The sequence below is a fragment of the Ovis canadensis genome, chromosome 7, assembly GCF_042477335.2.
Source record: "Ovis canadensis isolate MfBH-ARS-UI-01 breed Bighorn chromosome 7, ARS-UI_OviCan_v2, whole genome shotgun sequence".
NCBI classification, from domain to species: domain Eukaryota; kingdom Metazoa; phylum Chordata; class Mammalia; order Artiodactyla; family Bovidae; genus Ovis; species Ovis canadensis.
In genome coordinates this window covers 81,029,683-81,044,101 of record NC_091251.1, presented here as the reverse complement: position 1 = coordinate 81,044,101, position 14,419 = coordinate 81,029,683, and the positions used below count along the sequence as shown (strand labels likewise).

The window sequence follows — 14,419 nt, the reverse complement described above, 5'->3', positions numbered from 1 at the left end:
AGAATCCCTTGGACTGCAAGGAGATCCAACCAGTTCATCCTAAAAGAAATCAGTCCTGAATATTCATTGGAAGAACTGATGCTAAAGCTGAAACTCCAATACTTTGGCCACCTGATGCAAAGAACTGACTCATTGGAAAAGACCCTGACACTGGGAAGGATTGAAGGCGGGAGGAAAAGGGGAAGACAGAGGATGAGATGGTTGGATGGCATCACCGACTCAATGGACATTAGTCTGAGTAAACTCTGGGAGTTGGTGATGGACAGGGAAACCTGGCATGCTGCAGTACATGGGGTTGCAGAGTCGGACACAACTGAGCAACTGAACTGAGTTTGGTCAGCAATCTTGGCTCTCCTACCTATTAGCTCTAAGACCTGATGCTGACTCTGACCTGTTTTTCAATCTTCTCAGTTACAAATGGAGGGCTTTGCATATATGATCTGTACGGTAAATTCTAGCTCTAAAATAAGGATGTCCAGTCATCCCAGCTACCCAAGACTGAGTGGCTCCCAAGATGAGATACTCCACTGCTAAAACAAAGGAATCCAGGATTTTCTAGCAGTAATACAGGGATGAGAGTTAAGTCTCATAACTTCTGAGAAATAATACATAACCACAGAGAACAACGAGAATGTCCCTAGTCAACGGCTGGACACAACAATTACAAAATCAGTGTCTGGTACATTTTACAAAGAAGTTATGACTATCTAGGAAGAAACAGGTATACTTTTATCAGTGGAGCTGCTGTTGCAATGGCGGCGGCAGTTGCTGCAGCCACAGTTGTAGCTGAATCAATTCCACTGGGTGAAATTCTATTCTCCTGGGTAACAGGGTCCTTTTCTGTGCCTGCATCTTCTAAAAGCTGTACCTTCACCTCCTTAAAAACAGGCATGCTTTGAGCTCTGGAAATAAAAAAGGGAAAAAAGTCTATTCAGTAAGCTATACTGAACCATTAGAAGAAATACCTATAAGCGGCAATCTGCTGCAGGTGAATTTCCTTGATTTTTTTAAAAAAGATAAATTCTTATTTTTTGCTATCAGCACATCATTCATTTGGTTAATGAAATCTATTAAGGCTCAGGTCACCACACACTAAGAAAATTAAAAGATAATTCCCAGAAGGCACTGATATTTCAGAAAATATGACTTACACATATGAAAAAGACATGGGCACAATTACAATGATTTATAGTCAAGAAGCACAAATCTGGGACTTCCCTGGTGGTCCAGGGGTTAAGATTCTACTCGCCAACGAAGGGGACACAGGTTCGATCCCTGGTCTGGAAGGATCCCACCTGTCATGGAATAACTAAGGCCATGCGCCACAACTGCTGACGCTCGCATGCATAGAGCCCATGCTCCTCCATAAGAGAAGCCAGCACAATGAGAAGTCCTAGCACCGCAACAGAGTAGCATCCACTCACCACAAACAGAGAACACCCACATACAGCAACAAAGACCCAGTGCAACCAAAAATAAATAAAAATAAACTTTAAAAAGTTTTTGAAAAGAAGTACAGATTTAAAACATACAGCAAAGGCTCTAAGTATTCAGGTATCAAGTTTTACTCCCAAAGGAAGACAACCCAAGAGGGACTATTAAAACTGCTGAAAAGAATTTCTAAACTTCTAACTCATTTAGATTTAATAAATGTCACCTAATTTATTAAAACAGGCATAAAATACATTACTAAGCAGTCTGGATTAAAGATGAGTCCAGAAAATACATATTCACAATAAGGCATTTAACTAAACACTTATTAAAAAAAAAAAAAAAGACTGGTCAATTTTGTGTTGTCTTTGGCCTAAAAGAAATGAAAGAAACACTGACAAAATTGAAGAGTGCCTAAGGTAAGTCTAAGTAAAATCAGCAGGAATGTGCTTCATCTCCAGCTGCTGGATTTCCACCTTCTGATTTTTAAAGAAGGCACAGAGCTCTTAAACCTACTCCTCTTCGATGTTGCCTCATTTCTATTAAGAGCATCATTTGTCTCGCATTCTCAAAATTTTGAAGTTATCTTAAGATCTCTACCTTTCAATTAACTTCTCATACCCAACTGAGTCATCGGGTTTTCTCAATTATTTCATCACAATTGCAGGAATCATGTCATGGAATTATAGAGGCAGGGGAACCCAAAGCCCAGCTTTCCTAATTTTCTTCATTTTACAGATGAAGAAAGAAACTGAGGTCCACAGAGATAATGGGATTTACCTGATCACGTCATAGAACTAGTAAGTAGCCAAGTTAAGGCCAGTGCCCACAGATCTTCCCATGACATCAGGCTTTTTCTCTCGAAACAGCACTTCTCCCTTCATAATTCTGCTCTAGTACAAAACCATCATCTCTTGCCAACTACTTCATTCTTCTGGTTTCTATTTGCTTAAAAACTTTCCACACAGATTTCACCATTCAAAAGTCTAAAATCATTCCTTACAGACAACTGAATAGGCTAGTTTCCTATTTGGCATTCTGCTTACTCCATCCTCTGGTCCTGCTCTAGGTTCCAACATATACTGTACTTTCTGTGTCCTCTCCCCAGTTACACTGCTCTCACAGGCGACTCCAGGCTTTTTTTTCACTCTGTTCTCTCAATCTTCTTCACCCAACTTGCTCTAACCTTCTTCCCAAGATTCAACAATTGAACTGAAAAGTCTGACCTTTTCAATAAGCCTGTTCTTGGGGACTTCTCTGGTGGTCCAGTGGTTGGGACTCCGAGTTCCCAATGCAGGGAATGTGGGTTCAACCCTGGGAACTAAGATCCTGAATGCCAAATGGCACAGCCAAAAAAATAAATACGCCTGTTCTTAAAACACTTCCTCTTGATCTCTCCATTCATTAATTTCTTTTCATTTATTTTCGATGAGCTTCCCTGATAGGTCAGACGGTAAAGAATCTGCCCACAGTGCAGGAGATCCAGGTTTGATCCCTGGGTCAGGAAGATCACTGGAAAAGGGGATAGCTACCTACTCCAGTATTCTTGTCTGGAGAATTCCATGGACAGAGAAGCCGGGTGAGATATAGTCCATGTGGTCACACAGTCAGAAATGACTGAGAGATGAACACAACACTTACTTCCAAGACCATACAATTGAGGCTTGACAGTCAGCCATCCTACGGTTTAAATGGCTTCTCTTGTGGCTCAACTGGTAAAGAATCTGCCTGCAGTGTGGGAGACCTGGGTTCAATGCCTGGGTTGGGAAGATCCCCTGAAGAAGGGAAAGGCTACCCACTCCAGTATTCTGGCTTGGAGAATTCCATTGACTGAGTAGTCCATGGGGTCGCAGAGTCATACACAACTGAGCAACTTTCACTTTCACAGAATAGACATTTTACAAAACTAACATGTTAACAAAATTAACAACGTACCGAATGTCTCCACTCACAGCTCTAATCATACATTCCTCCATCTATGTACCTATTCTCTCCCCAACTAAGCTCTAGGAAACCTGGAGTAGGGGGCTTTTATACCACATAAGCAGTAAGAAAGAGCACAGAGTTGGTGCTAAATATACATTTAGCTGACTGAGTGGTGTACTAAGAAAATATAATTCAGATAATCCCTATCCTTTAGATTTTCTGTTTGAATGTGATTTATCCTTTAAGATCTCTCATTCTGTATTAATACATTAAACTGACCAACAAGAAAAATAACATTATAAGGCCAAACATTAACTTCTTAAAAGTTTTAAAATTTTATTTTTTCCTATTATCAAATTAATTAATGCTCAATGCAGTAAATGAACACACTCAATATTCCAGCAAATTTGGAAAACTCAGCAGTGGCCACAGGACTGGAAAAGGTCAGTTTTCATTCCAATCGCAAAGAAAGTGAAGTCACTCAGTCGTGTCCGACTCTTTGCAACAAGCTCCTCTGTCCATGGGATTCTCCAGGCAAGAATACTGGAGTGGGTTGCCATTTCCTTCTCCAGGGGATCTTCCCAACGCAGGGATCGAACCTGGGTTTCCCGCATTGCAGGCAGACGCTTTAACCTCTGAGCCACCAGGAAAGCCCCAATCCCAAAGAAAGGCAATGCCAAAGAATGCTCAAACTACCACACAATTGCACGCATCTCACATGCTAGTAAAGTAATGCTCAAAATTCTCCAAGTCAGGCTTCAGCAATATGTGAACCATGAACTTCCAGATGTTCAAGCTGGTTTTAGAATAGGCAGAGGAACCAGAGATCACATTGCCAACATCCGCTGGATCATCAAAAAAGCAAGAAAATTTCAGAAAAACATCTATTTCTGCTTTATTGACTATGCCAAAGCCTTTGACTATGTGGATCACAATAAACTGTGGAAAATTCTGAAAGAGATAGGAATACCAGACCACCTGACCTGCCTCTTGAGAAACCTATATGCAGGTCAGGAGGCAACAGTTAGAACTGGACATGGAACAACAGACTGGTTCCAAATAGGAAAAGGAGTCCGTCAAGGCTGTATATTGTCACCCTGCTTATTTAACTTATATGCAGAGTACATCATGAGAAACGCTGGGCTGGAAGAGGCACAAGCTGGAATCAAGATTGCCAGGAGAAATATCAATAACCTCAGATACGCAGATGACACCATCCGTATGGCAGAAAGTGAAGAGGAACTAAAAAGCCTCTTGATGAAAGTGAGAGAGGAGAGTGAAAAAGTTGACTTACAGCTCAACATTCAGAAAATTAAGATCATGGCATCTGGTCCCATCACTTCATGGCAAATAGATGGGGAAACAGTGGATGACTTTATTTTTCTGGGCTCCAAAATCACTGCAGTTGGTGACTGCAGCCATGAAATTAAAAGACACTTACTCCTTGGAAGGAGGGTTATGAGCAACCTAGATAGCATATTCAAAAGCAGAGACATTACTTGGCCAACAAAGGTCCGTCTAGTCAAGGCTATGGTTTTTCCAGTGTTCATGTATGGATGTGAGAGTTGGACTGTGAAGAAGGCTGAGTGCCAAAGAATTGATGCTTTTGAACTGTGGTGTTGGAGAAGACTCTTCAGAGTCCCTTGGACTGCAAGGAGATCCAACCAGTCCATTCTAAAGGAGATCAGTCCTGGGTCTTTATTGGAAGGACTCATGTTAAAGCTGAAACTCCAATACTTTGGCCACCTCATGCAAAGAGTTGACTCATTGGAAAAGACTCTGATGCTGGGAGGGGTTGGGGGCAGGAGGAGAAGGGGAAAACAGAGGATGAGATGGCTGGATGGCATCACCAACTCGATGGACATGAGTCTGGGTGAACTCCAGGAGTTGGTGATGGACAGGGAGGCCTGGCGAGCTGCAACTCATGGGGTCGCAAAGAGTCAGACATGACTGAGCGACTGAACTGAACTTAAGTGTAAAGAACTAGAAAAAATGCACATAATTCACCCACTCAGAAGAAACTATTCCTTTCCTTTTTGTCTTCTTCTAGAACTCTTTTTATTCCTTAATCCTCTGAATCTGGCATCTATCTCAATACTACACTGAAACCGCTCTTACGAAGGCCATTAATACCTCCTCTTGCTCAATTCAATGGACACTTCTCAGTCCTTATCTTTATGTCTGAGCAGCTATCAAACTTAGAACCTCACTTCCTCGGTTTTGTTAAGACCACACTCTTCACTTCTGGATAAACTTTCTGAGTGGCACTTAGAAATCACCTTGCTTTCTCTGTACATCTCTTAAAGATTCGGTTTTCTTACAGATCTATCCTAAGCCATCTCTTTTCACTCTCACACTCCCACCAGGCCAATCCAACCACTTTCAGAGCTCAGACTACTATCTATATACAGGTAACTTATATACATGGATTTCTACCTTAGAATCCTTTTGCCAGATTGACCTCTTTATGGCTTGGTGGGTAAAGAATCCACCTGCAATGTAGAAGAGACCGGAGATGTGGGTCTGATCCCTGGGTTGGGAAGGTCCCCTGGAGGAGGGTATGGCAACCCACTCCAGTATCCTTGCCTGGAGAATCCCATGAACAGAGGAGCCTGGCGGGCTACAGTCCATGGGGTCGCAAAGGGTCAGACACGACTGAGCACAGAGGTTCAGTTTGCTATCAGACATTTTTTACCTGGATATCTCATAGGTACCTCAAACCCTTGCCAATGTCTAGAATGAAATTTATTCACCAACACCTCCCCTTTTCAATGAATACTATTACTGACTATGCATTTATACAAGCCAAAAATCTGGGATCCATCCTTAGCTACTTCCTCATGGTCACATCTAAGCATCAATTCCTGTCAATTCTATCTCCAAATTATCTTCCAAACCTGTGCACTCATTTTCAGGCCAGCACGATTCCCACCTTCACATCCCACCACTTACCAATGGGTTTAGAATCAATCTAACCCATCTCTTTCAAAGATCTTCGAAAAGTTCACAGTCAATTGGCTTCCTAGATTTCAGTCCAGCCCTCTTCTAATCCATTTTTTCCTGAGTGAGCCTTGTAAGAAATATATATCAAACTTTAAAACTTTTAAATGATTTGCCATTTCTCTTTAAGTCCAAAGTTCTTTGGTGTCGTTCATAACTCTGCTTACCTTCCTGACACAGGAAATGTCATTCTACCCTTGTTCTAGATACTCCAGACAGACTCGTCATTCCTCAAAGGCTCATTCCAGTCAATTACCTTTTTTTTTTTACAGCTTTACTGCATATTTTAACATCAGATAGGGCAGATTCTCCATCATTCCATTTTTGTTTCTCCAAAATTAGCTATTCTCCACGGTGTGTATTCTACATGTCTGTATTCTTAACAGTATGTGCATACATTCTCAACTGTGTACCCTTTCAAGTAAATTTTAGAATCACTTTGCCAAATTCAATCTGCCATTCTCAAAAGAAAAAAAAGAAAATCAAGTGATACTGACTACAGTAAAGTTTCTCTAGAGACACAATAAGACTATCTTTTAACCCAATATGAGAGTCATTTTTACAGTTCTGACTCATACCACTCTCTACGCTGCAATAACCTTCTCAAACGCCCTTCCTAGTTTTTCTTTTTCAATTCTGTTTGTTCATCCTGAAATGGGGAGAGACCTACTGTGAACAAGTAGGAGGGGTAGTAGTCACAGCTATTTCTCACTGTCCACTTGTTTATGAACAACTTCTCCCTCTCAGATCTGAGAGTTCTAACTTGAAGGCAAGTTGATACAGCCCCTATTGTGGTTGCAAGTAGTCACGGCTACCTGGGGTCAGTAGGATGGAAATGGTAATCACTCTTTCTCCAATGAAGTAGATGTAATCTGAAATTTTTAGTTTATGTACAGAATTTGGGAGACTGCCCCTCCATCATATCCTTACTTATGCCTTTTCGTATATATTTACAAACTCTAGGACACAATTTACCATCCAGGTTCAGTTCAGTTCAGTTCAATCACCTCCTAATCACCTATTACATACTGGGAACTGGAGGCTGATCAAATGTCAAAAGGAAAAACACCATTAAGCCAAACAACCAGCTGTGAAACTCTGGCTGGCTCAGATGACACTCCTTGTGGTTTGCTGTGCTATGCTTAGTCGCTCAATCATGTCCATGGACTGAAGTCTGCCACCCCTCTGCGACCCCATGGACTGAAGTCTGCCAGGCTCTTCTGTCCATGGGGATTCTCCAGGCAAGAATACTGGAGTGGGCTGCCATGCCCTCTTACAGGGCCTTGCGGTTTAGAGGTAGTATTTACTTTGTTAGTGTTTCCCAGAGTATAATATGTATATTATGAATAACTATAGGTAAAAAAAGAATAAACTTTATTTTAGTAGTTGTAGAGCTCTAGTCCAGGAGTAGAATATATTTAGTGCAGGAACATAAATCTCATTCCACCCCCACTAGTGATTTTTAAAAATATCCCTGGTGATACATTCTTTCATGTTTAGCACAGTGCTGTTGTCAGGGTTGACTCTGTATTTCGTCGGCAGTAAAGATAAAGCTGGAAGGAAGTATTTAGATAGGGTAATAGCCAGTTTTCCTTCACTCCACTCAGATGCTAAGCTTGTCCCTTTCTCAAATCTTAAGCAGAGATTAAGAAAAAGTCTAAATGTCCTTTTCAGTAAGCAGTATTATGTATGTGGTCATATATGTGACTGCTGCTATGAATAGTATAGTTAAGTGACTAAGACAGTACTCTTTAGACAGACTACCTGGGTTTGAATTCCAACCCAGTAAATACTTGCTCAATGACTTCAGGAAAATCAATCCCTCTGTGTCTCAGTTTCCTCATCTATAAGATGGGGATTCTGTAAAATTGAGGTGGTAATGTAATCTATATTATTGGATTTTGAAAAAATTAAATGAGTTAATGCATACAAAGTGCTTTCAACAACAACCACAGCAACAATAATAACTGTTAACAGCCACTGAGTATTTTATACATGCCCAGCATCATGAAAAATGCTTTATACGTATTATCACACTTCTATATTTCACATATTGGAAAAAAACAACTTTCTTCCCTAGGTGCAAAGCATAAACAAAGCTGACTGTAAAGAAACACAAGAAATGCATCACCTCTTTTCTCTAAATGAAACTTACTTTTGTTTTAAAACTGCCCTTAGAGCATCTTTCTGTCCCACAGTGTACTGAGAAATAAAGATGTCATTTGCTGCAAAATAAAAGCACAAAAATATACTTTAGATTCCTAGAAATGTATCGTATTTTGATAAGCTACTAAAAGAAAAAAATTTTAATTAAAAAAATGTTTGGGAATTCAGCAATATGATTTCTCAATTTAAAAAGACAAGAAACAAATTAAGTGACTTGAGTCATAACTCAAGACTGTAAGAATAAAATTGTGTAGAAACACTTGGGGCCAAATTAGAGACATTTGTTCAAACTCTAATGAGAACACTGCTTAGCTGAAAACAAAACCAACTACTTTTAAAATGTCATTAAATACATTTTTTCAAAGCATATTTTTAATCTATTATCTTAGCAAAGACTATGCAGCATGTATAATCAGGTATCAAATACCAAACTATACAATAGGTTGGCAATAATACAATTACCTTTACCATCATAAATTATTTTCTGGACTTCAGAGATTTCATTAATAGCTTAACTTGGAAGGAAAAATGAATTAAAAATGAAAACAAGAAAAAACTGTAAGGTTGTTTAATAAATACCTAAAAAAAAAAATCAATGAATATCTAAAACTCTAAAATTCTATCCTTACCAAAGAAATTCTTACAAGTGTGCTAAGTTGCTTCAGTTGTGTCTGACTCTTTGTGACCCTATGGACTGTAGCCCACCAGGCTCCTCTGTCCATGGGATTCTCCAGGCAAGAATACCAGAGTGGGTTGCCATGCCCTTTTTCAGGGGATCTTCCCGACGCAGGGATCAAACCCATATATCTTATGTCTCCTGTACTAGCAGACAGGTTCTTTACCACCCGCACCACCTTGGAAGCCCAAATTCTTACATATTACAACATAAATGAACCATGAAGACATGCTAAGTGAAATAAATCAGTCACCAAAGGACAAAACTCTATATATGATTCCACACATATGGAGATATAACGGAATATATAGCAACAGGAAGCAGAATGGTGGGAAGGAGAACAGAGTTAGTATATAATGAGAACAGAGTTTTGGTTGGGGAAGATGAAAAGTTCTGGAGATGGGATGGTGGTGATAGCTGCACAACATGAATATACCTAATGCCACTTAAAAATGGTAAAAATGGTAAACTTTACATTATGGGTATTTTACCAAAAAATTAATAAATCTATCCTTTTACCTTTTTGTCTGTTGTTCTCTTCCATTTTATTCAAAGGCAACACTTGCACTGCAGCATCTTTAGAAAAATCCTTCAGGATATGAAAGGAAGAAATGAAAGGCATAAATCCACTTTATGATTCATCATTTATTAAGTACCATTTACTAGCTTATGTGACTATTGTGTCCTGGGAGGACACAACTATTTGTTTATACACTTAATTCCAGCACTACCATGCTTAGGTACCCTGAAGCTACTCAAAGATGTGTTGAATGAGTAATGAGCTGTCAGACAAGTGAATGCATCGGAAAATGAACAAGCAAGTGTGGTCCTGAAATTCAGATTCAAATCCCAATTTGCTACTTTCAGGAGAGCAACTCATGTAACATTTCAATGGAAACAGTTAAACGTAAAAATATGATTCACTGTGAGACAAATGTAGTTTATAAGGATGTCCAGTGCACGGCACTACACCAGAAATTAATTTTCACAGTATTCTTTGTCACTGAGCTATAATGTAGTCTCGGAAGACTTCTCTATAGACGTGACAACTACTGCCAAACAGATTTCTGCTCACATGTGTACCCCAGGACTTCATTTCTAAGATCCTATTCACTGCTAAGACACCATGACATTTTAAGTGCTTGGTTCATTTAACATTGCTTCACCTTCCTTAGGCACACATTTTTCCCTCTGCCAAATCATTAAATAGAAAATAAAAAATAGTAAAAGAAAATTGATACAAGCTATCTGCTGATAATAGATGTTAAATTCCTAAAAATAGCCAATGAGACTAACAAGACATAGAATGCATCTGGGAAATCAAAGAATTCCCACAAAACAGTATGAAAAAGCACAGTACATAAATATGTATTCACAAGAGAATAAATACAGGTGGCAATATAAATGAAAAAAAGTTCCCCTTCACTAATAGTAAAAGAAATACAAAATCAAACAATGCGATGCCCTTTTCACCTATCAAAACAGCAAACTTTATGTTTGTTTGTTTAGTATTAATGCTTCATATAAATGAAGACGGAGGGAAATCCACTAATTCTACTCATGACCTTGCTAGAGAATACATATTGATACAGTTTTTCTAGAGGCAATTTAGAAATAATATAAAAAATGTGCATATTCTTTTAGGTAATAATTTTATACCTAGAAATTAATATAAGAAAGTGAGCTCAGATACAAACCAGAATGTTCATCACCTGGTTGTACATATTATAAAAATTTCAGTGGAAAAAACCTCAATGTCACAAAATAAGAATATGAACATATAAACTATGGTATATACATACACTGAAATTCTGTGAATTTATTAAAAGCTCCTAAGAAAAAAAATCAATGACATGCAACAATAACTTTAATATTACTTAGTTATAAAATAATCCCATTTCATAAAATATACATATACATAGAAAAAACTCAAAATGTTAACAGTACTTGCTTTTATATAATTGTGGAATTTCTTTTTTTCCTTCTTCTTTTTGAATTTTCTATAGTGATTTTAAGGTTTTGTTTTCTTTCTGCACATGTATAAGGATTTGCCCCTTATAGTAGGAAAAGGTAACTCTTTTCTTCCAGTGGTAGAAAGAAACAAGTATGAAGAGGAGCAAATCTAAATATGAGCATATTGGACTTCTTTCATTTTCCTCTTTAAAATAGCATGGTCAAGTCAATAGAGAATATAATCTTAGCCCTTATTTATGAAATAAAAACATAATGCAAAAAGGCTGCAGTTTGTGATCATGGTAAGATGATAAAGAACTAGGTTTGCTCTGCAGGTATATTTTATATTAGACAAATCTACACAAAACAAACTGTTAGCCTATATTAAATCGAATGGAATCCTGCCTGATCATCTTCCAAACATCACCCTTTTATGTTCAATTATACAATAACAACATATCCATACATTTGAGAAATTATTTAAATAATAGAATTAAAATACCATTAATCTTTAAATAAAGCCTCCTCAAAAAAGAAATAAAACACATCAACCCAAAGGCTAGGCATTTATTCAGAGATCAAGTATAGCACATAATTATACCTTTTTATGATGAATTGTTGACAAAATTCATAAGTAAATAGCTGCAATACCTGTTTTAGTTTACTTGTTAAATTCACAATATATAGTTAATATTATGATAAGTGGTCAAAGTCTAATTGTGTGACCAAACATATTTATAAACAAATATTTTCAGCATTATAAATAAAAAATGACATTAAGATGAGAATTTCATGTTATTAGCTTTTAAATACCTCTCAAAAAAAAAAAAGCACACAAAAGGCTTCAGAATAGCTAGAATAAATTCACACTTCACTTTTTAAAAATTCTGTTGTTACAGCTCCTTTACCTTTACCTAGCAGTTTGTAAAAATGTGTCTTTGGTAAGCGAACTTTAATTAAAAACAAGGCCTATTGCTAATCTAAATTTTAAAAAGCCTTACTTGACAATACTTAAAATGTTAACATGAGCGTAATTAAGAATTATTTTGCTTACACTTTCTGACACAGTAGGATTTTCTACTGGAGGCTGCTGATAATTTCTGGCAGAAGTTAAGTCTGATGAACCTAACAAAATAAAAGAATCAATTTCAGTGAGTTTTAAATGAGAATGTTTCCTTTAGAAACTGTATAAGCATAATTCAAGAACTATAAATTCCATATTAATGCAAGACCTAAACTGGAAGCCAATCTTCACGCAAAAAGCTTAAAATGTACATAGATATATACCGATGAAGGTTTTCACATCTGCTATTTTGGAAAGTAAGGGCTCAAAACTGACAATCCAATAAGACAAGTATACAAAGTTATACAACGAGTTACACTATTGAATTAGGACAAACCATCTGTGCTATCACTTGCCAGGAAGAAAACATGCAATGATATAAAAGCCTAATTAAACAGCAGGCCTAGGTTATGCTGAAACTGCCAAAAGCAGCACTATAAAAACTACTTTATTTATTCTTTCTCGCACTTATATTCATTAATCTGATTACCAGTGAAGTGGGTTATCTTTACTTCCAGGGAGCTTAGACAAGTTAAGTGAATTGGATTACGGATGCCATCAAAAGGCAGAAATTGTGCTTTTCTACAATTCCAAACTGTACAGCATTATCCAAACAGAAGGTAAAAAGCCAGCCCCTACTGGTGAAAAGCACATCATACTAATTAAATGTGTCCATCACAGATATGAACAAGAATAGTGTGCCAAAAAAACACGCAAAGAAAAAAAAAAAAAGAAACGTTTTATTCATTCCATCTATTGAATATGATTCGATGTAGACTGTTCCTGCCTGGCCATTTTCCCAGGAAAAGGGGTCACTCTTCTAATGACTGTACAAGCGAGAAATATCTTGTATTTAGGAATTTAAACATTAAAAATCCTCTAGGTTTTGAAACACACACACAACGAAATGAAAATAAAGACTAAAGATTTACAAAATCGAAAACTGGTTGAAACTATTTGGAATCACATACCACATAACGTTCCATTCAAGCTCTTCCCAGTTCTAACAGGAAGACGTTTATTTGCAGACAACGCTGGAGGAACACGGGACAATTCTTCTTTCAGCAAAGCCAAATTATCTCCCTGATTTGGAGAAACTATCTCACGAAGTCTCCTCGCTGGTACTTTAACCTTTTTTTTCTTTTCCAGGCAAAACTCTGAGCCTTTCATATTACTGGTAACAAACCTAGTCCCACAGTTCTGAACAGAATTTTCTTCTGGGTCCATAAAACTTCAGAACAAAATTTTCACCTCTATGAGGATTTAGTGGGGCCGGGGGTAGGGGAGGAAAAATGAGGGAGGAGTATGATAAAGAAAACGTGAATTTCACGTGATTTTGAAACATGCAAGCATCAACTTTTACATAAAACAATGCCTAAACAGACTATCCGCAAAGCTAGAAATTTCAATTTGGTATTTGACCGAGGATTTATTTACCCATCAATCCCATATTTACCCATTAATTCCATTCAGTCTATTAATGCACCACGCCAATAAATCTCAAAGTGAGGAGGACAAGAGAACGGCCACATAAGTAATAATAACAATAACACAGAGCACTCCCCTAGAGTACTCCCGGAGAGAAGGCAGTACAAAGGAAACCAGATGCGGATGCGAGTTAAAATTTGAGAGGAAGTCAAGCAGGCAAAACGAAATGCTACTTTTTTTCCCCCAAATCACCTACATAAGAAGCTTAATAGCTTCCTTTAACCAACGAGTCTTACACACCCCTTCAGAAGCAATCATCAGACACCTAAATTCACCCTTCCGTGTCTCCCGAAAGCCCGGTATCTGCGGAATCACAGGTCTAATCTGACAAGTTCAGTTGCCCGCTGGTCAACACCTACTTCCCTTTAAACCCGCCCTTCAAACACAACACGCATGCGCGCCATGAAATCGTCCAAATCCTCCAACCAAAAAGCTAAACACTGTCGGGTGCTTCTCCATCACTCTCCGGGTGGAAACAAACTGCCGGCGTGAAACACTTAAAACGGGTGTGAAATTTTCGTTTTATTAAAGGCAGTAGTACATTGCCCCACAAGACTTAAAACACTGAATAACCCCCGAGTCTCATCCAGGACCTGAAGAACTCCCGACCTAGCTGGTTATACACCATTGTTGTTATTAGGGACTGTTTACAGTAATGCTCCCGGAGACCGTTAGGGACGCGGGATTAAGTAAATTAGTTTTACAAAAAGCTTCGA

General features: G+C 38.1%; 1 protein-coding gene across 7 annotated transcripts in view; it reads right to left on the bottom strand.

Annotated features, from left to right (window-relative positions):
• KIAA0586 (KIAA0586 ortholog) overlaps nucleotides 1-14,113 on the bottom strand; it is a 138,265-nt gene extending 124,152 nt beyond the window's left edge. For 4 of the 7 annotated variants that reach the window (XM_069596716.1, XM_069596719.1, XM_069596718.1 and 1 more), the window contains exons 1-6: nucleotides 13,944-14,113; nucleotides 13,187-13,468; nucleotides 12,207-12,277; nucleotides 9,719-9,788; nucleotides 8,513-8,582; nucleotides 728-902 (exon numbers count right to left, since the gene is read on the bottom strand). In XM_069596716.1, the coding sequence (XP_069452817.1) occupies nucleotides 728-902; nucleotides 8,513-8,582; nucleotides 9,719-9,788; nucleotides 12,207-12,277; nucleotides 13,187-13,442 (642 nt within the window). In that variant the 5' untranslated portion in view covers nucleotides 13,443-13,468; nucleotides 13,944-14,113. The remainder of the gene's footprint in view (nucleotides 1-727; nucleotides 903-8,512; nucleotides 8,583-9,718; nucleotides 9,789-12,206; nucleotides 12,278-13,186; nucleotides 13,469-13,943) is intronic. The other 3 variants (XM_069596722.1, XM_069596721.1, XM_069596717.1) reach the window with 2 other exon arrangements.
• Between the last annotated feature and the right edge of the window lie 306 nt (nucleotides 14,114-14,419).